At 42.2% G+C, this 25803-nt stretch overlaps 1 protein-coding gene across 4 annotated transcripts in view; it reads left to right on the top strand.

Annotated features, from left to right (window-relative positions):
- ELMO1 (engulfment and cell motility 1) overlaps nt 1-25803 on the top strand; it is a 457219-nt gene that overhangs the window by 52594 nt on the left and 378822 nt on the right. For 2 of the 4 annotated variants that reach the window (XM_065884098.1, XM_065884096.1), the window contains exons 4-6: nt 7423-7473; nt 16627-16796; nt 17751-17762. In XM_065884098.1, the coding sequence (XP_065740170.1) occupies nt 7423-7473; nt 16627-16796; nt 17751-17762 (233 nt within the window). The remainder of the gene's footprint in view (nt 1-7422; nt 7474-16626; nt 16797-17750; nt 17763-25803) is intronic. The other 2 variants (XM_065884097.1, XM_065884095.1) reach the window with 1 other exon arrangement.

The raw sequence follows: 25803 nt of genomic DNA, 5'->3' as shown, positions 1-25803 counted from the left end.
CGGCTGTGTGTTGTTGGAACCCTCCACCACCTTGCCCAATCTCCTTAAATTACTCCCTTTCCATTCTAATTCGCTGCTGCTGACAGATTTATTTCTCTGAAACATCCCCATTTTGGTCATAATGCTCAAAAGCCTTAAATGTTTCCTCTTTGTTCATTGTATTGAGAATAAAAGAGAAGTGAAGAGAATTGACCTTGGGTGCTGGGCCCCTTGCTTCCATTCTTTTGTTGAGGAAACTAAAGCCAATGGACTTGCCCAAGGTCACATGGGAAGTCAGTTGGTCCAGGCTCAACCTGGAGCTTCCTTCCTTCCAGTTCACTGCGCTTTCCAGGCTCCCAGACCCCTGCTGGTCAATTGTCCTCACCACCTTGTTGTTCTCCCAGCACAGCACCTGTAGTGAAAGAGAGTCTGTGAATACACGTCCGCATCCTTTGACACTCATACTATGTCTCAGCTGGTGCTTATCCCACCGTCTGTATTGCCAGAAAGATCCCCATCACCTTCTGTGCTCAAGGGACTGGCTACTCTGACTGCAAGGTGGATTCCATCTAAATGGTGACCCGCCATTACTTTTTGTGTGTGTGTGTGTGCCACACCACATGGCATGTGGGATCTTAGTTCCCCAACCAGGGATTGAACCCACACCCCCGGCAGTGGAAGCACGGAGTCTTAACCACTGGACTGCCAGGGAAGTCCTATTACTTTTTAACAGATTGGACTCAGTCAATTCTTATCCTGTGGTGTTAGAGGGACACAGATGTGGATTGGGTTCTACCCTGAGCTTTTGGTCCTGGGGCCTGGACACCAGGTAGAGGCAGGTGTGTGCTCACTCCTGCCATATAGAAGTGGCTGAGGAAACAAGCATCTTCCCTGACTTTCTAAAAGGGTTCCTCTTTTCAAGCAGCAGTGAACATCTAATAGTGCCTGTTGCTTTAAGATAAGCATGTTCTTCTCCAGAAAAACACTGTTCTTTTTCTCTGTCTCCTACAAGTAGTTGATTAAAATGCCAAGGGAGGCAGGCATTCTCCTGCTGTTCCTCCCTTTGGGCTCACCACACCCCGTAGACTCCCTAGGCTCCTGCAGGCTGTCTGACCGCTTTGCTCCACTCCTTCCACCCAGGTCTTATTACAGGTAGAAAGAGAGCAAAGTGGTCCGGTCTGTGTTTACACAGCACAAATAAGTAGTTAACAGAATTTTACTTGTCTTGTCTGTCTGCTCTTGGTTTGGGGAATTGTGTAAATGGTACATGGGTGCTGTGAAAAGTAAAGTGATTAAAGAAACACAATAACTGAGAATAGAACCTAGCTAGAGGCTTGAAGAAAGAGTGGAACAGAAGTCAAATCAAGATCCTTCAAATCCACGGGTGATGATGAGCCATATGGGGCTGAGGAGTGGGGCGGGGGAGGAACGTGTTCCCTGATGGGAAGGACCCCCTGGGGAAGGCTGAAATATTAGTTACGGAAGATGTACATTTAGAATAGTTTGCCACCCTTTCTTCCTTATCCTTTTTCCCCACCTCACCTCTCAGCCTTTTTTTCCTGGCTTTTGTGGGTTCAGATTTATTTTAGGGTATTTCTATCCTCCTCCTCAAATGTTAGACCTGTAGTCCTCCGTCTAGAGGCATTGCTCTGTAACCTAGCAACCGGCATGTCATATGCGGTCCTCACTTATTTCCTTCAGCCCAGAGATCTGAAGATCATGCAAATAGACACATAAAGGCTGGAAAGGATCAGGTCTACACGCAAAATCAGTCTTTGTGATGATTGAGCAATGGGTGCGAAGAACAGCCTTATTTCCTAGTAATACATCCAAAGTAAGGGCCTCATCACATCAGGAGAGAGAGACAGTGATAGACAAAGACAGAGCAAGGAGGAGAAGAAGGAGCCCAAGAAAAGATCCCGGAGCTTCCTGGACTTGTGGGGTTGTAAGTGCCCTCTCCCCCGCCCCCTCCCCCTCCCCCTCCGACCTCCTGCTTTCCTTGCTCAATAGCAGGAAGAGGGGTAGAATTTGGAATTTTTGACCAGGGAGTGATTCCTAATTTGTCTGGCTACATAGAAAGTTGGCATACTGAGATAAATTTCAGAGGGAAAAATATGACAGCAGTGACGTTTTTCTGCAGGATCTTATTATCTAGTCCACACAGAGGCCGAGTCACTGAGCTGATTCTGTGAAGAAACACAAAGGCATCCTCTCGAGACGCCTGTGAATGTCAGGGGCTAGTACAGTCTGCCACTGCTGGCTTAGGAGTAAATGGGACAGTGGGGCTTTAGCAGGCTTTCACTGGGCCCCTTGTCATTCTTCCCGTGCATTGTGTGCCGTGAGGACATTATCCCGCAGAAATGTTCTTTCTGCTGCTTTCTCCTCCTCAGTTTTGAGGAGCTGGCATTAGTCTTGTTTGCCTCACTTTATTACCTCGAAATTCACAATACTTACTCTAATTATGATGCATGAATTAGAATTAGACTGGGATGATTCTAAACTTCATTGTTCATCAGAATTACTTGGGAGCATAGTGAAAATATAGAGTCCCAGGTCCCTGAGTGTGGGCTTGGCGAGCTGGGGAGTCCCAGAAATCTGCATTTTAATACTCATGGTGATTCTACAGCCAATGGTATGAAGATCCCATGAGAATCGGAGATTAAAGGCTGATTTCCTAGAGAGGGGCATGGGACAGTTTCTTGGCTCTGTGACTTGATGGATACATTCTTCATTATTGCAGAATCCCCCTCTCCATTTGAAGGGAGGGAGTTCACTTTTATTTTTTGTTCCTTCCCCATGTGCCTTTATATGTCATTTAGTGGTGTTCCTTGTCTGGCCCGAGAGAGGTGACCTTGACTCTGTTGAATGCTGATGGATAGGTCTTGTTCAAAGCTGCTTCCCAAAGGTCAGTGGCATAACCTGTTGATGAGGCAAAGCTGGCCAGTGTATTAGTCACCTCACTAAGGGAGAACAGTACCAGGCCAAGCTGTGGCAGTGCCTCGGCAGGTAGAGGTGTATTGGTCAGGGTTCAACGAGAGGTGATGGTCAGCGGGTAGAGGGCGGCAGCCAATGGACAGGATAAGGAAGTACAATCACACACACACCCATACACACACACACAGCCCTTATTGAATGCTTGGAGGACTGCATCAAAGGAGGCCCCTCTGAAACAGACCTAGAGGCCTGAGACTATGATAAAAGAGTGAGTGGCAGCTCCCCAGCCTTTGATGCGGAGCCAGCTGTGTGCCAGACCTCCCTCCTCAGCCATGCTGGTCTGCTGATAGAAGAGGCGTACGGTTGCTAACTGTTATTCTGCTGGATATGTGCTGCTGACTTCCTAAAATCTTAGACTCAGGATAACATAGATGGCACTATTATTTTTACTGATTGGATTACATATAGAGAGAGACTAGCTGAAAACAAATACGCATACGCAGCACTGTGCTTTTTAGATGTTATTTCTGCGCTAATGATAAACAGCTAACTTTTTTTCGTGAGTGTTTGCAAGGTGTTTGCCATTCTCTGCTCTAAGCACTTTAAATGGATTGTTTCAGTTAATCCTCAGAACAGCCTTAGGAGACAGGTGCTCTCCTTATTTTACACCTGAACAAACTGACACAAAGGGCAGCTGTGTCACTTGTAGCAGATTCCCCAGGTGAGAAGTGAAATGTGGATCCAACTGAGACTGTCCTATCTGGAAATCCAACTCTTAAATGATGCTGCAGTGTCTGGATGGAACTTATGAAATTAAGAGTTAGTCCAAGCCTTTTCCTTTGTCTACATCACAAGTCAGACAGCCTTGGAGAGCAAAGGGTGTCATCAGTCTGTGGCAGATGAGGTGCAATCCAGGTGATTTTCCTGATAGAATAGTCTCTGAAGCAGATGTCTACCACTGCCTATTTCTTTCAGTTTATCTACCTTTCTGTCGGGACCTTAATGTTTTTAATGCATATATAGTGGCTCTTCTACTTATCTTTTTTATTCCAAAATACAAAATGCTGATTAAGAAACATCTTTTTAGGGAAAAGGAAGAGACAGAGGGCAAATGGACTGCCGACTGGGAAGGGAGGCGTGCTGCTCTCGGTGTAATAGTCCAGATCGCTCTCATTTTTGAACCAGTTCTAGGCCAGGCACAGATCATCTGTCACGTCTGGTTCTTACTACATTCACTAAGCAATGACTTGTTCTTCCCATATTAGGGAAGAGAAAACTTAGATCAGAGTGGTTAAGTAGCTCGCACTGAGCACACACAGCTGGTGCGAGACGGAGGTCGTTTGAACCCAGCCCTGCCTGTCAGTGGTTTTAACACTGCTTTTGTTTTAAACAATCCTCAAGACACTTTCTTCAAAGAACTCCTACTTGGGTCCCAGAAAGTCAGGAGTCAACGTTGCAGGAGCCAACATGGGGGCCTGGAACTCAACTGCTTGAGGTCACCCCGGCCATACTCCCATCTGGTGCCCCATGCCCAGGGCATCCCAGGCAACACCTGGGAATATGCAGAGCATTTGTTTTTTTTTTTTTTTTTTTTTTGCGGTACAAGGGCCTCTCACTGCTGTGGCCTCTCCCGTTGCGGAGCACAGGCTCCGGACGCGCAGGCTCAGCGGCCATGGCTCACGGGTCCAGCCGCTCCGCGGCATGTGGGATCTTCCCGGACCGGGGCACGAACCCGCGTCCCCCGCATCGGCAGGCAGACTCTCAACCACTGCGCCACCAGGGAAGCCCCAGAGCATTTGTTAATACCATTCTTACTTCTTTGCTCTCATATATGTTGGCCAGGTGATGCGCTCCCCCCTTGAAGATAAATGCAAGGTCTAGATCTTCTTACCTTTTCCAGAGAGAGCACAGCATCTGGTGTCAGATATGCTCCCCACCCTGATGAGTGTGAGTCCGCCCTTCCCCCTCCATGATGTTGGGCAAATAATTTATCCTCTTGGTAGCTTTGGTTCCTTATCTTTAAAGTGAGCATCAAGTTATTATGATGGTTAAATAAGCATTCCAACAAAAACCAAAAACCCTCACCCCAGTGCCTTTCAATAAATGTTAGCTTATTGCTTTTATTAGGAATGCTTCATCGTCACTCCTAATTTTCATGAGGAGAGATTATTGCTAAACCCTCCTGGTTTCTTCATACCCTCTTTCCCTACTTGATTCGTTATTTGGGAAGAATAAACTGGGCCCCCTTTTCCTCTTGGGAAGGAACTTGCCTTTGGTCTTACCTCAACGGGTATGTTAACCTGAGGGTTTAGTTATCTGTCAACTGGTTCTCACTCTCAGCCTTGTGTTCCATAATCACTAATAAAGGAGGTATTTTAGTCTTTCATCTTCTGACTCTCTTTCATTTAGAACCTGACAGGAAAGAGGTATGCTATGTGTTCGGCTTCCTTAATTCTATAATTACTGTTTGTGGTCTTCCTCTCCAATTCTCATAGAGGCATAGAATTTTAGAGTTGAAAGGAGTTTTTTATTTAAAAGACTGAAATTCATTTCACCACCTCATACCTGAGCCTGGCTGCCAGGTGGCTATTCAGCCCTTGCCTGCACACTTCAGGTAATGAGGACCTTGCTCCCTCAAGAGGTGGCCCAGGGTGTCTGGCTGGGGATGCTCTAGATTACGCTGAAATTGCCCGAGGAAGGTTTGGATCCAGCAGTATGGAGTTTTCAGGCCTGAACTCTGTATAAAACGTTCAGATTAGGTTTTCTTTGGGAGAGAGTATTGGCCTGAAGCCTGTTCGCTTTCAGATAATTCTTTTACAAAATTCATTTTCCAATAAGTAGTCAGAATTGGCTGATGGAGACAGTGAGTGTTCTATGTGTTTTTGGCATCTCATCCTGAGAAATCTCCCAACAATTCAGCGTGCCTGCTGCCTCCTGAGCAAAGTCTAGCTTGGGACTTGCCTGAAACGGCACAGGAGAAGGGCCCACAAGGCACTTTATTAACTTCCTGGCCTCAGTGCTCCAGGGGGAGGGATGCGGTACTGTGACTCCCAGAAGGCCAACTTCTGAAAGCTGAGCATGGTGCGTACTCTGGTGGCAGAAAAGAAAACTACCAGTGAAATTCTCCCTTCAATGCCAAAGATGCTAAGTGAAAGTTTCAAGACACTCACCTCAAATACACTTGCCAAGTGGAAGTGGACCAATTTGGGATCTGCTCGCTCATCTATGCTGTTTGTTCTTAACTTCAAGCCAAAATGCAGTAGGGACCATCAAATGTTAAGAAACCAGGTTCCTTTCTAACCTTTCATTTAAAAAAGAACAGCTTTATTGAGGTATAATTCACGTACCAAAAAAACTCACCTTACAAAGTGCTCAATTCATTGGATTTTACTATATTCACAGATTTTTGAAATCATCACCATAATCAATTTTAGAACATTTAATCACCCCCCAAAACCCCTGAACCCATTAGCACTCACTCCCAAATCCTCCTCCGCCAGCCCTTGGAAACCATTAATCTGCTTCCTGTTCCTATGGATTTGCCTCTTCTGATACGTGGAATCATAAAATATGTGGCCTTTGCCTCTAGATTCTTTCGCTTGATGTTTCCAAGTTTCATCCATGTGGTAGTGTGTATCAATACTTCATTTCTTTTTATGGCCTAATAATATTCCATTATATGGATTTACCACATTTTGTTTACCTAGTCATCTGCTGATGGACATTCAGGTTGTTTACACTTTTGGCTATTATGAATAACATTTCTATGAACATTCATGTACAAGTTTTTATGTGGACATGCAGTTTCGGTTCTCTTGGGTGTATATGTAGGAATGGTATTGCTGGGTCATATTCCCTTAATAACCTTTTAAATTGCTTTTTTTGATTCCTGTCCTTGGGCCCCGTATTCCTGTTTTCTGGGTTTATATTCACTTCCTCTGTACTGAATGCTGTCCATGACTTGGTATAAAGAAACAGAACAGAAATAGACTCACGGACTTTGAAAACAAACTTATGGTTCCCAAAGGGGAAAGTTCGGGGAGGGGGGGAGGGTTGAGTTAACAGTATGGGATTAACATATACACGCTACTATATATAAAATAGATAATCAAGAAGGACCTACTGTATAGCACAGGGAACTCTACTCACTATTCTGTAATAACCTATATGGGAAAAGAATCTGAAAAAGAATGGTTATATGTATATGTATAACTGAATCACTTTGCTGTGCATCCGAAACTAACACAACATTGTAAATCAGCTATACTCCAAAATAAAATAAAAATTAAATTAAACAAAAAGAATTGAAGGGAAAAAAATAAAGTTAATACATCTGGGACCCAGTTTAAAGTTCTTTGTGAAATAACTAAAAATTACTCAAGTGAGAATAAACTGAATCATATGAATGCTTATTATATAGAGTCTCTGCTAGATTATACTTACCTTTGTTCTCTTCTTTCCCAAGCGTCCACTTGAAGATTTACAGAGATTTTTTTTTTTCTTTTCCAGAATCGCAATGAAATAAAAAATGGCACTATCCTTCGATTAACCACATCTCCAGTAAGTTGATCTTTGTTTGTAGCTTTCTAGTAAAGTCTTTGATCTGCAGTTTGTTAAAGGGATTATGGGATGTTAATTTTTCACGGTGACTTTTGTGTGAAACAAAAGATCTTTGGACGGTCCTCATATTCTGGACTGGCAGGAATACCCCTCCTTCTATTTCCCATTACAAAAAGGGCAATTTTTGTTCCAGGTTATGTGCAAGTAAATTGATCTTAAAGTTTGAGTTTTGGGGTCATCTCAGCAATTCTCATATTACAGATGGGATAACTCAGCTGTACTGATCGGTTTTTACCTACCTGTCCACAGATCCACCTAAGGCCATCTGAACAAATTCAGACTACAAACAAAGGAAATAAAACTAGAGACAGCCCGTTACTTCCCTTTGAAGTCAGAGGGTGTGTCTGTGTGTGAAAGAGAGAGAGTGTTTAAGCATTTTCTAGTTTTGGTCAGTTATTATGACAATTCATAAAAATATAGTTTAAGAAATGTTTGCCACTTAACGCTGTTTCACTGACAGCTGATTCTAGGAAAAAAAAAACAAAACACTTTAAAGTCTTCCAGATAAAAGCTGCTAAACAAAATGCTGCCGTATATTTAGATTACTATAGCTGACTGTGTTGCTTATCTTGATCTTTCTTGCTGGTTTATAGATACTTTGGGTAGTAACATTAGCATATTTAAACTACGTAGTTTTCACAGTGCATTTTACCGCTCTCCTAAAAAAATAATCTGCACAAAATACACCAAGTGTTACTATTTTCACTCTGCATATGTGATGAAAACTGTGTCTAGCTCTCATTTTCAGTTTCCACTGAAGCCATGTGGTAGGCTAAAAATAAATTTAAAAATTGGGAAAAGCATCTGGCTAAAATTAAATTGTGGGTACTGTAACCACCACAAATTCCTCTTGTCGAAAATTACATTAAGAGAGGCTTACAAACTCCTGAACATTTTACCCAGTAACATTTCGAGCCTAAACACAGTGATGGACTCCATAAGAATATGCCGCTGGTGTTGGCTGAACTGTCTTTTGGTACCTTCTTTTCCACTTAATGGGAATTATGATTCATACTCATTTTTCGGTGGCTACATGATGAGCTGAGACATTTTTGTCTGCCTTAGCATTGATCTTCTTACTTTAATCAGCATGAATTCATGTTAATTTGACCTTTAGAGACCATGGTTTCATTTGGGTTTTGTAGTTCCTATTTATCCTGCTGAAATTATTCACCTGCTTGATGGGCAGAAAGAGTACACCTTGCCTTTTGTTTCGTCTCAGAATTAGAAAGGCACTGCTTTTTGTTAAACATCTAGGTCTTCACTAAATGAAGTCAATTCTCTTTTTTATTTGCCATGGGTTCATGAACAAAATTTCTGCAGCGCTAAGCTACCCCTTGAAAGAATGTTAGGTGTTGGGCAGGGTGGAGTTTGTCAGCATCTGGAACGTCAAGTACTAACACCATGGCATGACTTGGCATCACTGGGGACAATAGAGCTTGTGCCCTTCATATACCCAGCACGGTGAATGGAGAGATGTGGAAGCCAGTGCACAAGGCAATATTATACGATGGAATTCACTACAAGAGACTGGTTTACATTTTCCAGAGGACAGTGGTCCCCAAACCTGAATCGTTGGTAGAATTTTTAAAATGCTGATGTCTGAGCCTTTAAAGAGAAACTGAATGATGGTATCTAGGAATAGGGTCCAGGCACCTGCAGTTTAAGTAAGCATTTATGATTTGACTATAGCCACAGGGTATAGAATTGGGGATTACATTATAATCAAGATAGTTTGGATCTGTATCACTTGTTGCTGGTAGATTTTTTAAAAAATTACTTTGTGTTAAAAAAATTACTTTGTGTTGACTGAAAAATATGGGTCAGCATATGCTAACTCTTTCACTTTTTACATACACAATAAAAATATATTTAAAAAAATAGCTGTCTCTATTACATTTGCTAGGAGGTATTAGAGTACCATAAAGAAACTGGCAAGCAGTGTTGCGCTAGCTTTTACAAGTCCTTTCATCTACCTCAGCTGAACTCTCCCAGTAGCCAGAAAAGACGCACACATGCCCACACTCGATACACACATGCATACGCACACTCTTGTTTTAGGCAATGTGCAGCTGGGCTGAGTCTCACCTCCACTCTATCAGTGATGGTATTTTTGTTGATGGATTTATTTTCAGTCCTCCTGTATATAGAACTATCCTTTCTGGATTGTTCCTAACAAAATCGGGCATTAATAAGAGAAGATCGAAGAAAACAACCTGCATTTTTATTCTTTAAAAGTCCGACACTTGGCTGATGGTCTTCCTGTGCGTTGCACATCTTTAGACAGTCTCTCTAGTGACCATCTTAAACATGTATCTTTTTTAGGTGTCCTATCCTTATCCATCTCTCCAGTATCATGAAAATCTAGCCATGAACATACTCAGGGAATGTGTGCCAATGTGTGTGAATTTCTGAGCATTTCAGGGTTTGGAGACCTTCAGATTCTGCAGCTAAGTAGTGTTCCCTTGTACCTGCCACGATAATAATACCTATGGAGATCTAACCTGAGGTCACGTGTTGCATAAAGCATATTTTACATAAATTTTGGCTATTGTTCCTATCAGAAGAAGCTTGCGTTCCCAGACCATTGTTTTCACTTTCCTGAAATTTTTGTTTTTAAAAGTTTTCGCAGTAAATATATTTGTAGTCTTGGAGTGTGGAAAGCCACTTTAAGTGGGACACAGAACCCAGAAGTCATAAAGAAAAAGATTGATAAATTTGACTACCAAAAAATAAAAACAACCCTACAAAACCTTCATGTTTGGAAAGAATTCCAGAAACAAAGTCAAAAACAGCAAATTAAGGAAAACAATTGGCAACATGCATGGTAAATAGAGGGCTAATTCCTCAATTTGCAGGATCTCTTATGAATAAATTAGCTGCCCCCAAAACAGATGGCCAAAAGCTATAAACAAAAATGATTTCTTTCTCTCTCTTGATCTATAAATCTCTCTATATAGTCTATCTATAGATATGTATAAATCGATGGATCTATATAGATCTATATATGGCTATTTAGCTATAGCTGTATAGATCTATATAGATATAGATACATATGAAAGAAAAAACTCAATCTTTCTCTCATAAGAGATGAAAATCTACACTCCTAGATAATCAAGGTGTGAGGCAAAGACGCTGTGGTGTCAAGAGTATAAATTGGTACAGCCTCTTTGGAGGGCAACTTAGCTGTATCCACCCAAGCTTAAAATACATATGTCTTTGTCCTAACAATTTTACTGCTGGGAATTTATCCAATAGATAGACTCACAAAAGCACTGCAGGACACACACACACACACACACACACACACACACACACACACCATACACACCCATACAGGGCTGTATGCATCATTGCTTTCAGTAATCAAAAACTGAAACCTGTTAACTGTCTATCAGTTGGGACTAGTTAAATGCATTAGGTAATAACCATGTGATAGAATACTGTGTAGCTGTAAAAAAGAATGTGTCATGCTGCCTCAGAGGCATCTAAAACTTTTATTATTAAGTGCAAAAGCAGGTTGCAGAACACTGTGTATGGAGTGACAGCGTTATGCACAAGGAAAGGAGGTGTATGTATGTTGATAAAAGAATAAAAATAATTCTCAAGGGACACAAGAAACTGTTAACATTAGGCTGACTTTATTTATCATTTTATAACTTGTGGTAGTACTTACATATTTCTATACCGTGTGCTGGTGTTATTTTTAATTAAATAAATACACACACAAATACATATCATAATGTCACTACAGTATACAAGAGGTGAATCATAACATTCCATGCTAAAACCATTCCAGTATTCCAAACTGTTAGATTTTTAAGAGCCGTTTTAGATATGACCCGGGCTCTTCTTGCCTTTTATCCCTCATTTGGCCCGTGTGGACATATTAAATAAAACTGCTCATCAAATGTCTACTGTTGCTTTGTCAGCTCTAAGCATAACCCTGCCTTTCTGTTCTCTCTCGTTTGGAGAAATGATATTAGAGGCATCTGGGTCAGAGGGCTTGTCACACTGATTTTGGGGGCCAGTTACCCTAGCGAAAAGAAAAGCAGTGTTATCTCACTCACTCTGTGGATTCAGGTTATCAGAGATTCTTAACAGGGAGGCCATTAAAGTTTTTGGAACCAGTTTCTCTCCACGGAGCTGAGAAACTTGAAAAGAATTGTAAGCTGTCTTAAGTTCTATTTCTCTCCATTGCCCTATGAGCCTAACTCAGAGAGAAGCCAGTGGAGGCTTTTAGCCAGAGGAGTGACAAGATCACTCTGGCTGCTGCCCAAGAACAGACTGTAGGTGGCAGGGGGGCGGGTTAGGAGTTCATTGCAGCAGTCCCGGCAGGAGACGAAGATGGTGCGGGCTGCCTGCGTTGTAAGGATGCGGAGGGTCTGAAGGAGTGTTAGAGGGCAAGCGCTAGCACTTCCTGATACTTTGGGTGTGGTGCCCCTTGAGAGAGGCTGCGAGGATGGCCCGGTATTTGGGCACAATAAACAGTAGTGCTGTTTACTGGAACAGAAAGTTTGGGAAGGGGAAAAGGAAGAGTTCGAGATGCCTGTTATGTGCCCGTGAGCACAACATGTCAACCAGGCAGTTAGGAATGTGTGTCGGGCAGCCTGGAGAATACAGGTGTGCCAGCCATCACAGGTACGTGGCGTGGAAGGCCATGCGCTGGGTGAGGTCGTCCGCCACAGGGAAGGCAGGGCCCTGGGCACACTCTCAGGTTTGGAGGAGGCCAAGAAGCCAACAGAAGAAAGTGCCTCAAGGAGAAAGAAAGGAACACTTAGGTGTGCTGAAGGCTGCTGAGACAGTAGGAAGATCAGAGGAGCGAGGAGGGTGTGCTGCATAGAGGTATTGGTAGCATTATGGAGCTGCTGTCCGCGGAGGTAGGGGTGAGGGTGGAAGCCTCGTGGAGGTGAGGAGAACAGAGAGTATGAGGTGAGGTGAGTTGCAGCTTTAGACCCACTCTTTATTCCAGAACTTTTGCAGAGAGTGGACGCAGTGAAATGAGGGCCTGGCTGGAAGTGAATTGATTGGCTCAATGTACGAAGGTTTGTACATTTCTGTTTGTTTTTTTAAGACAGGACCAACCTATTAGATATGTTTGCAGCTGGAAATGATCCACTGCAGGGAGAGAAACTGATGTACCGGTGAAAGGGGGACAAAACAGAAGCAGAATACCTGAGAAGGTGAGAGGGTAAGGGCTCTAGAGCTGCAGGGAAAGATTGACCTTGGATAGGAAATAGGGGCCAGGTGCATAGAATCAGGGAGAAGCAAAGCGTGAGAGTAGAGACCCTGGGCCGTGTCCTTGGAAATAAGAAGATGAAGGAACTCTGGCTGTGCTTTTTGAAGTAGGAAGGTGCAGGCACTCCTGGCTGATCGCTTTGATTTCCTCAATAAAATGTGAGGCAAGATCACTGGTGTGAGGGAAGCAGGGGATGGGGGAGTTTAAGGAGAGAAGAAAAGGTGTGAAGGAGTCATTTTGGAGGGACATCGCAGACATTCTAGGAAAGCGTAGTCTGATGGCTGGGCAATATTGAGTGTACATTTGAAAATATCTGTGAAGGACATTTTAGATGACTTCTTAATTGGTATCATGGACCCGGAACCATTCTGGAAGTTTCTTGGGAATAATTTTACGTAGGACCTTAAAGAATAGAGATGGTAAATACCTGGCACACTTCTACCATACATACCCGTTCTGTGTTCACCTGTGATCACTCGGAGGCTGTTTCCCTCTGAGCCCGGGCCCAGAACTTTCTCAGCCCAGGACATTAGGCAGTCACACTGAGCTGTTTGAGGGGCTCAAGGCGAAACTTGTTTTCTATCCTTAGGACAATGCCAGAAAATAAAACTTACTATCTGATACAATCACCCATATAGCTGCTAGACTCTTTTCAGTTGTGCTAACTGCTTGAAAAATCAGAACTAAGGTTATTTTATTTTTTAATAATGTAGATTTTCCCCCAAACATAAAAATATTGCAGACTCATGGAATATTTGAAAAGTGAAGCCTGCTACAAAGCATTATGTAGAATATTACACTTCATAAATAACAATGGGTCATATCTTGATTTGTTTCCTTGGGTTGTATTTATGCAAATATGTGTGCATATATATTCATTTATTTCTTCATGCATTTAGTGGAATTTTTTTGAACTCCTGGTAAATGCCAGGCTCTGTTCTAGGTACCGGAAATAAGGTGGTGAGCAAATTTGACATACTTCTTCTTCTCCTTTATGTTCCACTGGATACACGCCCACACCCATACACATATACCTCTGCCCCTCAAACAAGAAAATATATTTGCATCCTCCCCTTTCTCCTAATATCCCATCATGAAGATGTGCCCATGCTATCCTATATTCTCTGAAAGTTTCATTTTTAATTCCATATGATATTTCATCCTATGACTATATCATGAGTTATTTAACCATTGTCCTATTGTTGAACATTTTGGTGGCTTCCAGAGTTTGAATATAAGGCTATTTTGAGAGCTCCAAAGGTACCACACATCTGTCTAGATATCTAAATGCATCCTTTCAGTCAGGGATGCTCATCACCACCCAGGATTCCTCCAGCTCTGCTGCTCATGAACTCCTTAGGCCGCCTGGCCCAGGCTGCTTGCCTGTCCTCACCTCCTTCCACTTTCTCCTTTGCTCTCCAACCCCAGATACACCGGTCCTCCTTCTGTCCCTCCAGACATGACAGACTTGTTCCTCCTGTACCTCCTTTGTACTAACCATTCCTGCTGCCCAGAATATCTTCCTCGGCCCTTGCCTGATGTGCCTGACTCCTTGTCAATCAGATCTCTGCATCAATGTTGCTTTTTAGGCTGCTTGTCCCTGAAAACCACTCCATTTTAAAAAGCCACCCGTCACTATCTCATTCCTCTTTTAGGTTTTGCTATGAACTCATCGATATTTAATTTCTTACTGTTAATTTGTTTTATTTTCTGCCCCCCACCTCGAGGACGTAAGCTCCAGGAGGGCAAGAAGCTTGCCGCCTGTTCGTTGCAGAATTCTAAATATATAGAGCAAGCGCCTGGCTCAGAGTAAGCTTCCAGGAGTATTTGTTGAATCAGTGAGTGAGGATTCTGTCTTTGATTTTGAAGGAGCATAGCTGCCCAGGCTCTATCTTAGCTCCAGCATGGACAAGCTGTGTGACCCTGGGCAAGTTACTTAACTTCTCTACATTTCCATTTCCTTTGTCAAATGAAGATAATGAAAGCTCCTGCCTGATAGATTGAATGAAGTCCTTCAGGAAGATATTTTGAATAGTGGCTCATAAAAAACACTAGGTGGGAATTCCCTGGCAGTCCAGTGGTTAGGACTCCGCACTTTCACTGCCGAGGGCCTGGATTCGATCCCTGGTCGGGGAACTAAGATCCTGCAAGCCACGCAGCGCGGCCAAAAACTGAAAATCACTAAGTAACTGTCAGCTGTTTTTATTAGTGGTATTAACAGCACCAAACACTATTAATTATGACAATGGAATCATTTTTGAGTCCTCCTTATTATCATAATCTCTATAGTAAATGCAGACTTCCAGCTGGGAGAAAAATGTATTTTTCAAGGAATTCAAAGTGACTCACTTGGTTTAAATATTGTATGTTACTGTTAATGCTGTATCTCCATTTGAAAAGTTTGGAGAATGGTACATCTTTGAACAATGTAGAAAGATAAAGTGATTCTCCCTTTCTAAAAAATGGAATTTAGGGTTTGAGCCATTTGTCAGCTATGTGGGTATCAGTGAATGAGTAGGAAAGGTTCTTATTCTCCTGCACCTTTCTTTGCTTCCTTCTTCTATTCTAGTTTCTGATGCAAAGTGTCAAGTTTTGGTTATAATTACATGGGAGACCATAGTATATGTCTCTGACCAAGTGATAGCAGTATGGGTTTCATCTGTCTTGGTCACTGAAAGATTGCATTGGTTTCCCTGCTGAATCCCCTTCTTTCTGTGGGGCTGCTTCCAGGTGACAGTGAAGGGAAGCTGGACGGGGAGGAACGGGTCAATTGGGGTGGAGTCCCTTTGCTCTCAGTTCCTGTGTGGGTTCTGTTTTTTCTGCTCTGCAATCTTAGCCCTGTTATAGTTCACATGGGGCTCCTCTGACATTTCTAATCAGTTTCTGTTTGGGAGAAGATGCCTCATTGTTGGGGTCAAATATACCTTCTTCCCCTTTCTCTGAAATATGACAAGTTTCAAAGGAGAATATGAGAATGGCAGAGTGCTTCAACCATTGCAGTTTTGAGTAATAACTACAAAGATATTCAGTTATTTCTATTAAGCAAAAACACAGGCAGAAAAATTTATTATCTTATTTTTCCTACTTTCTGTCCCAAATGAAAGGTAGATATGGAAACCTTGACTGGGTGAATGAGAAAAACAGAAGACACGTTATTATCTAGAAGTTCAGCTCCTCCAGTATACTTCTGTCCTGCATGTAGAAGCAACATGCAAATGCCTTAAAAAGGGGAACTTTTATGGGAGACAAAGCTGCTAATTTGGTTGCGTAATTATTTTGTTTTAAATTCACGCAGTAAATAGCTAATGCACGTGAAATACGGGTTGTTGAAAAGTGGAATTTACAAGCCCCATTGTGTTGTGCTGGAAGACTTTCCGAAACCCAGAAAGATGATTTGGGTGTCTAATGAAGCTTTTGAACATTGTGTGTAGGCAGTTATTACTCAGAGTATTGACTGAACGGGCGAACATGCTGTATAAATTTGTGTAATTGCTTAATTAAGCAAATAGCTTTCTGTCATTTATAGATAATAATTTTACTTAAAAAGTAAACAGTCTCCCCTCCGCACTGCCATACCCGCTCCATTTCTGGGGTTTTACTGTTCTTGGGTTCTTGCTTTTCCTTGAGATGGGAATATGGGTCCTGTCAAAAGAGGGCAACTGATTCCCGCTGTGAAATTGACAGGCATTGCCTGAAGTTGGAGTCGTTATGGTTGGAAACCTGCCCTTGGTTTGTAATACTCATCTGGTCTTGTGCTTTTGGCCTTTGAGTCTTCATTTCTCAATGAGATGTTAATATTTTGTCTGTTGTGATTTCCTCCGTGAATACTGTGCTTTGTTTTTGTCCCCGGTGAGGCTCAAAACGCCCACCAGCTCCATGAACGAATCCAGTCGTCGAGTATGGACGCCAAGCTGGAGGCCCTGAAGGACTTGGCCAGCCTCTCCCGGGATGTTACGTTTGCCCAGGAGTTTATCAATCTGGATGGCATCTCTCTCCTCACGCAGATGGTGGAAAGCGGCACTGAGTAAGCATCTTTTACCTAGACTTCCAATCTGTCCTGTACTTTGTAACGTTTTGGGTATTTGTTACTTTTCTTGTACTTGCAATTTCTAGTTTTAAATGCCAGAAATTGTCTAGGCTCAGGGGAAAAAAAATGGCATTTAAGATAATGTGTGGGCTGAGGTTTCATAATGTATCACTATGTATCACTCCATCCACCAACTAGCCATTATCTAAGACAATCTCTGAAATTTTAGATTTATAAGGAAAAATATCAGTCATTATCTCTAAGGGCCTTTCCAACACAAATTATAATTCTTCAAAATATAAATCCCTCACATCCTTTGCTTATCCCTAAAAAAAAATTTCCTTCCCTGACTCCATTTTTTTTTAAAGTTAGAATACCTCCTTATGTTTCAAAGTCTTAAACCAGGTCGAAATGACATCCCTGAAGTAATTTTTAAAAAAATTAACACTTGACTGATGAAATACATGTCCTTAATCATTTATGATTAAGTACAATAAACATTTATTAGATACCCATTGTGTGCAAAAAAGTGGAAGTTGGGAAAATTTTAAATGATGTGAACCTTGCCATCTAAATATTTATGGAGGCAGAATTCAGTTGAGGTACAATTCCTCCTGAGGGCTGGGAGTCTAGAGGTTGGACCAGTTACATCTCATGGAACCTTCTGGGGGGTGAGGGGGAGGTATCAGTGAATGGGCCTTGAAGGAGTTTGAGTTCTACCATGAGCAAGGAAGGAATGGGCATTGGGGAGCTCACCTTCTCAGGGTAGGGTTTGATTTCTGGTGTGATTCTCTGGCTACAGAGCCAGATGGGTCTAGCTTTTACATGTGTGGACAGATAACTCCCTTGACCACAGAATACCAGGGTAGGGTCCACAGGACACTGCTCATTTCCGTATAGTCAGGTGCAACTGGTGAAGACTGTTAGAGCGTGCCAGTTAGAGCATGTGAGAATGCTGAGCCAGCTAACTACATAGTAATTTGCTAAATCAATAATGTGCAGAGTTGAGATAGGCATTTGTTAGGAAAGAATAAATAGCATTTAGAATTGGGGTGTAAACCTGGGCCAGTTAAATCTCTCTTCAGTACGTGGTGATTTAAAGAATGACCTGCTGACTGTACATGGTAGAGACCTATCTTGACCCACTCCCTTCCTTCCTTCCTTTCTTCCTTCCTGTCTCCTCCTACACTTGGCATTATTTAGCCTCTGTAGTTGGCACTAATGAAGATTCTTTTTTTTCCCCCCTCATTCAAAGAGAGCATGTTTTGTAACAGCAAGAATATCTCCTGTATAAGAATGTTCTCTAGAGTTTGGAGTTGGAGGCCTTCATAAAGAAGTAGAGAAAATATCTAGGAGTGAATGGGGGCAGGGGAGTCAAATCCAAGAGGACTGGCAGGCAGGACTGGGTGATCTGGAAAGGCTCAATTGTAGACAGGTATCATTTATTTTTTTGACGATGACTAAAACTCTGCTCATTACATTTTTGGCAAACATCAGCTTAGAGTAGGGCAGAGAATCTCAAATCCTGGGTGTTACCAGAATCCAAAGTGGTTACTGAAAAATTGGGGTTGGAGCTTGAAACAGCTTGAGGAAAGTTAAATTAGTTTAAGGATCCAAGAGACTGGCCCAAGGAAAAGGAGAAAGAGGGTTCTGTCTTTGTTGGAAGCTCCAGCTGAAATCTAGTGTAGCGTGTGTCAGATCCCTCATTCCTGGCCACTAGTGAGCAGTGGATTGCGAGTTGTGATTACAGCCACCTTCCCTGGTAACTGTGGACAACTTCATGGGACTGCCACATGTGGTAGGCCCCTCTTCACGCCCACCACTGCTTCTGGTGGGACAGTGAGCCCTGGGAGCTTCTGCCTCCATCACATTTACAAGGTGTTAGATAAAAATGTAAAACTGTCCTCATGTTTATTGATTTATCTAAGTCCCAGTCATTGATGTATCAAAAACACTGCATCAGAGCCAGTCATAATGGAACCTGCTAATATTAGGTGGTTCTGCCACAGATACCTAAGTATCCAGGGGCGTAAGCTCTGGAATATTCAGAATGACATTGTGTTAATACTTCCAGATTTATCAGAATTGCAATTATAATTACAATTACAATGGTATATACGCTGAAAGCCAGAGTCCATGTGATATGCGCCCTGAATAGAGGACTGGAGCTGAGCTCCAGTACCTCTGGAGGTTGGCAGTTATATATTTGACAATGAGGGAAAATGCATGTTAGGGGCTTTACTTTTTTAGTTTCTCATTATATTTGTTTGCTAGTGCTTCCATAACAAAATAGCACAGACCAGGTGGCTTAAAGAACAGAAATTTATATTGGCACAGTGCTGGTGGCTGGAAGCCCAAGATCAAGGTGTTGGCAGGCTTGGTTTCTTCTGCAGCTCTCTCCTTGATCTGCTAAGGGCCACCTTCTTCCTAAGTCCTCACATCATCTTTCCTCTGAGCACAAGCATCCCTGGTGTCTCTTTGTGTGTCTAAATTTCCTCCTCTTATAAGGACACCAGTCAGATTGGATTAGGACACACCCTAATGACCTCATTTTAACTTAATCACCTCTTTAAAGGCTCTATCTCCAAATACTGTCCCATTCTGAGGCACTGGGGGCAGGGATTAGACATATGAATTTGGGGGGGGGGGACACAATTCAGCTGATAAGACTCATCAAAGGGACACTCCCACTTTGTGCTCCAGAAGAGAAAGAGTAAAAACTGATACTATGTATTGTCTTGTCAACATTAGGACTTTTCATCTGTGCTGTTGCCTTACTCTATAATTCATCTTGACTTACTGAGTGACCCAAAGACTGATCACTGGGGACAGGAGGTCTGCATTATATCTCTATGTTTCACGTGTTAATACTGAATTTACTTTATGTGAACCACAGTGACTGAATTCTTTTTTTTCTATAGTGTATCATCCTCATTAATATTTTAATTATTTATAATCTGTAAGCCATCCCAATTTGTCACATGCAGCCAGATTTCAGACAGATGAGCAAAACTCAAGACCAGATCTTGGGTGAGTTCCGGTTTGCATTGTCTCTTACACTTTCCCATCACACTATGTTACTGGGAAGGGATGATGTCTCTCTGAATCACCTTGGTGTGTGCCCTCGTCACCATTTTATATAAGTTATAGGTCATGCTACACTTAGGGTTGGAGGAAAGAGGGCACTGGAGCTGTACAACCTCCTCCCTTCCTTCTGCAAGGTCCTGCAACTCATGCTAAGAAGCTGCTCATTTAATGCGCAGCTATTTTCAGATCTTTTGCTCAGATGAAAAAGAAAAGAGAAAGATAGTTTTCTTATAAGGAAACCTGGCTTCTCAATTAAACTTAAACAAGACTTTAATTAATTAACAGGAAACCTCTGGAATATAAACTGCACAAATAAATAGACTCTACAATTTGGAAGGCATTTACTTTTGACTCCTGGGCAGACTTCCAGCTGGGAAAGGCAGAAGTTTCCTGAGCAGGACCTGTGGAAACTTAGGAAACACTGAAGAAATGTAGCTGGAATTTTTCTGCTTACTTTGAGCTGTAATGAGATTCAAAGATGGACTTGCCTGTTTGCCATTGCCCAAGGCTGAGCTTTTAAAGGTCTCTCTCCAGCTGGTACCAGTAGTGACGATGGGGGAAAAATTAGCCACAAAGGAGCAAGGGGAAGTGTCACTTTGGCAGAACACAGTGTCTAAAACTTGAATTTTAATTTTTCCATTCTTGTGGAATTTTGAAATTCCATGTCTAGTTTCAGCTTGAAACATCGATGTAGAAGCAAATAAATTTGTGGGGAAACTTGTTTCCCCAACCTGAGCCAGGAAATGGTGCCCATTAAGGAATGGGCAGTGGTTTTTTGTAAAGATTTCTCAGAAATTATATATTTTATTTTATTTGAAAGAAAAAATATTGTACCTGCAACTCTAAATCCATTGTAGTGAATAACACTGCTTTTCTGTGGGTTTTAACGAAACACTGTTCTTTTTCTATGCTGCTATGCACGTAGACAATTGGACGGTTTACCCTGTGCCCTTCTACTGTTCACCCATCAGAAGAGCAGGGGGAACATTTCCAAGAATGAAAGGATCCTTATAGTTTCCCACTTGGCAACATGACAGGAAAATTATGCCCTTGGAATATGAGTAAGCAGTAGCAACACTCTGGCAGAAAAGTTAAGAGTGAAAGAAATTAAATTCACATGTTTACGAAAAACTCATTTTTTTTGAATTAGCTTTATCTCCTTAATAAAAAAAATATATTTATTGTTTAAACAATAAGTGTAAATAAGCAGAAGGAGGAGAATAAGGGTCATTTGTAATCTGCCTTTCCAGAGACAAACATTTTTAACATCTTGGTGTATATTGTTTTTGTATATTCTTTTAGATACACACACACACGTACACTGGCTTTACAAAAGTAGAATTATATTATTCATGCTCTCTGTAGCCTGCTTTTTGTACCTAACAATATTCCCATGTGATTAAATATTCTTCCCCTCATCATTTTTGTTATCTGCCTATTAATTCATTTTTAAAGCTCTGTTGAGGTACGATTGATACGCAGTGTAATAGGAGAATTGGAAGGACATGCAGAGTGGAGTTAACCATTCCTCTGTTGTTGGATATTTACACTGCTTTCAGGTTTTTTCAGGATTATGAACATTCTCTCATCAGTTTTTCTTTCAGCAGAATCTCTGTGAATATTTATTCTGTTGGAATAAAATTCCTGATTCAGAGGATATACACATGTTGAAGCTGTGTTAAATTAAGAACAGCCCCATAGCTTGTGGACATGTCCTAATTTGTACTTTACCATGCATGTCAGGGGTATGTCCATTCCTAACACCCTGGGCAATACTGGGCTGGCGTTTCCTTAGGGATTCTAGCTTTCCTAAGAAAAATAGCAGTGAGGTATTTGAGGAGCTTTCACTGATCTGGGGAATTTATAAGTACTTTTTATTTGCTTGGTTGGTCATTTCTCCAAAATTGGCTGTATTAGGAACAGGTCAAAGAGTCCCGTAGTTGTTTTAGAGATATGTAAAGCCCTTAAGTAATTGTCTTAAAAACAAACCACATTTGCTGTATGAACTATCAATCCCCTCCCCCTTCTGTCATATAGATGACACAGATGAGGATGTTTGGGCGTATGTATAGCTATGTGTGTTTGTGTTTATAACAATTGTCATTGTTAGCACATGAACAGTTTCATATTAAACTGTGATTATTCAGATCGTTTCCTCCTGGCTGGAATCAGAACTGTGACTGTGACTGTTTCTCAGGAGATGTGAAAATTGAGTTATGACCTGAATTAAGCACCCTGAAATGATGTCTTGGCTTTGATGTTGCCTGGCACCCACACTTGAGAATGGATTTGTAGGTTTTATTCATTTAGCAAAGTATATATTATTTAAGTGCTGAATATTCCTGACACTGGGTTAGGCACATGGGTGTATGTGTGTGCGTAGAAAATACAAGCATGCATATGACAGTTTGCGACTACGTGTGACATTTTTTGAAATTTTGTCTTCACACAAAAGATGAATTTCTTTTTTGAAAGTAACTTTGTTAACCTGCACGGACATGGATTGTTGGCTCTAACTCATGCTGTTGCTTCAGAGAATTCAGTATCTCTTATAATCCTTGGTTGTTCTGGAAGGTCCAGGCCAGGCCAAATTCATCAGCGACTCTTTGCCAGCCGCCCAGCACAGGTCACACCATGTGTGTCTTGCACTTCACCTCGGACAGAGGCCATGGGGAGGAGCAAGTAGCTCCCCAGACAGAGTCGGAAAGAACCTGCTCTGTGTGGTCTGTGGGCCCCAGCTGAGAAGCCTGCTGTGTCTTCCCAGCTCCCTCTGTCTGCTTTCCTGGAGCTGCAGTTAGCAGAGCTCAGGGAGTTCCAACTGCAGCAGCCCTTCTGGGGCCCGGCCAGAAATTTGCATCACAAACGCTAAAGGGGCCAACCGTCTAGGGCTTTGTCGGGGGTTGTGTGGCAGAAAATCCCTTATGCTGGAACTCCGCCTCGCCATCCCTTTTTGCTTTGTTTCTGTGTCTTTGTCTATCACTCCAGTAATGGAAATGAGAAGGGGTCACACAGCCTGTTTAAAGAAGAGATTATCTTCTGCTAGGGAAAAGATGCCATAGCTTGGGCTGAGGTGAGGGGCTTCTGATCACTGTGAAACATCACTCTTTCGAGAATCATTTGTTCTCCAGATATGTTTCTTTTAAAGTGGGTACATATTGAGAGAGAGAGAAACTCAGTTAGGAAAACAGACATCACAACAAAAAGTTCGTCTTCTGCTTACGTTTACTCTGAAGCCAAAGTGAGGAAGTGGAGAAGTAAGAAACACTGTTTAGGCAATGAATTTCTTTCTGCACTCTGGTCAGGGAGAACTTTCTAAGGCCAGGGTCTGCTACAGGGGGTAGAACACATATATAAACCTAAGGATGCTCAGGCCCTAAGCAAGAAAGTTATTTTGGAAAATTGCAGTGACTGCTTTATATATTACACACACACACCCCACAAGCATTAATTTTGTAGCAGTTCTGTTAAAAGATTAACTGAGGCATATTAAAAATTTTTAGAGTGTACTTGAGCAAAAATCAGTTAGAACTGGTCAGTGCCAAACTGGAAGTGATTAGGAACACTCTACCCACTGGGGCTGGTGGGGGAGAGGGGAGACTCTTGTAGAGGAGAAGTGGAAGCAAAGCAGGGGAGTTGTTGGATTGGCTGTAGCTTAAAGTCTAGTTGGCTGTTTGTGATTGCTTGTCCTTAGGTTTCCATTTCCTAATCTGGAGGCATTCGCAGGTTTAGGGTTTTAGATTGCTTTTACAGGCCTCCAGAGCATTAGACCCCCTTCGGTCTAAAGGCCTCCTTGTTCAATTAATTTAACAGTTCCAGACTTAATGGAGAAGTTGCAAGATCAAGTTTCACCAGTTGTCCTGTTTGTGTCCTTTACAAAGACCTAACTGCAGAGAGCCCCTTGCACCCAGTTGTCCTGTCTTCTCCTAATTGTTGCAGGAAGGGGGACTCCTTCCAGGGCCCGAGAGTGGGCTCTTGTCTAACACTCAGAAATGAATTGTCCTAGGAGACACATGTACTGACAAAGCAAAAGACTTTATTGGAAAAGGGAGTCCGGGCAGAGAGCAGCAGGGTCAGGGAAGCTGGGAGAGCTGTTCCTCCACGTGCCTCACAATCTCAGGTTTTATGGCAATGGGGTTAGTTTCCAAGTGGTCTCTGGCCAGTCATCTTGCTTGTGCTCATATTTGGACTGACTCGGGGTCCTTCCTGGTGGCACGTGCATCTCTCAGCCAAGATGGATTCCAGTGAGAAAGATTCTGGGAGGTTGGTAGGACATATGGACTGGCATCTCCTCCCTCCTTTCCGCCCCTCCCGAATTCTCCCGGTTAGTTTTTGGTGGCAGCACCTTGTTTCTTATCAAGACCTCTTGTTGCCAGACAACTCATCCAAGTGGTTATCATCGTGCCTGGCCAAGACGGGTGGTTTCAGTCAACGGTTCCCTAACATAATCTCTTGCAATCTGGAGCTATTCCTTAGTCTTTCCTTTTCTCTCATGGCTTTGACATTTTTTGAGATTAGAGGTGAGCCATTTTTAGAATATTCCCCAGTTGGGGTTTATTAAAAGGTAATTAATTAAAAGGTAATTATCAGGGAAAGATAAAAGCATGGCTTTCATAGAGATTATAAAATTGAATATGTGTTAAAAGAATGTATTTTACTCATCTGATACGAGGGAACCAGGCAGATGTTTTCACTGGTTCAAAGGAAGAGTCAAAAGGGCACAAATTTATGTGAAACAGAGCAATGTCGAAATGAATTGTAAATGGAGACAAAACTGGTTTTTCACCTGCAGGGAGGAAGTTAATTAAATCACCACTAGGCAGGACAAAATGTACATATACATCAGTTACCTACAGCTTAAAGACAGCAGGGCTGGAATCAGGGCTGGATAACCCAGAAGAGTAAGCCATAGACACTGCATAGTTTCCTACTGAAACACGAAGTCCTTTTTCTACAGGTTTCTCCAGTGTTTTCTTCTTTTAGAAAACATATGTCTTTGGCTAGAATATCACAGATGCTTGTGTCTATTTCATTGCATCCTCTTAATGGCACATGATGTCTCTTTGTCTTATTACTGATGTTCACTTTGACCACTTGTTAAGGTAGCGCCTTCCTGGTATCTCCCTGTAATGCAATTTCCCCCCTTTGTAAATAATTAAGAAATAATTTTGGAGTAGTTACACCATGGGAAATGGAAAGTGGTACAAATCAGGTTTGTATATTTTCTCCCAGAGATTTGGTTCTTCAACAATACTAACACACCACTCTTTAAAGCAATGTAGGCCATTTGTTCCCTGTTTTATTCATTGGGCTATAATTTATCACTATTATTATTTATTTTGATGTCCAGTTTATCCCAGATATGGCTTTGGAAACTTCATCAAGCTGTATTCTGTATCCTGCCTTGTCTCCCATTATTCTTTGAGCATTTCTGTACTTTTTGGCTCAGTGAAATGTTCCAGGCTTATCTAGATCTTTCCAGCCCTGGACCAAGTCATTTCTCCAAGGAACCCCAGTTCCTTTTAGTGGAGGGTAGTGTTTGGCTCTTGCAAAAGGGCCCAAACTCTGCTCAGGCCTCCTTCCCCATGGCCACCTACTTCTTCCACTCTGCCCAATGGCTATTTGAAGGAGAAGGAAAGGAAGCTAACATATATGTGGATGCAAAATGTCCGCCTGCCATATCAGTAAACAAAGGACATGTGGCCATCACGTCATCAGCCACTGCAGCTGCCTCCCACCACCCTGAGGGGGTTCAGGATGGAGAAAAGCAGGATACTGGCCCTAAATCGCTAAGGTGCATGTCAAAGGAATGATTTCAGTGAGCCCAGACTGTTGCATCTTCTCATATATGGAAAAGCACTAAATCCATTAACTTAAGATGTCTGGTTTTTCTTTAGTTAACCATAATCTTTTGATGTGC

Source organism: Phocoena phocoena, chromosome 9, assembly GCF_963924675.1.
Source record: "Phocoena phocoena chromosome 9, mPhoPho1.1, whole genome shotgun sequence".
Classification (NCBI taxonomy): domain Eukaryota; kingdom Metazoa; phylum Chordata; class Mammalia; order Artiodactyla; family Phocoenidae; genus Phocoena; species Phocoena phocoena.
This window is presented reverse-complemented; position numbering and strand designations above follow the sequence as displayed.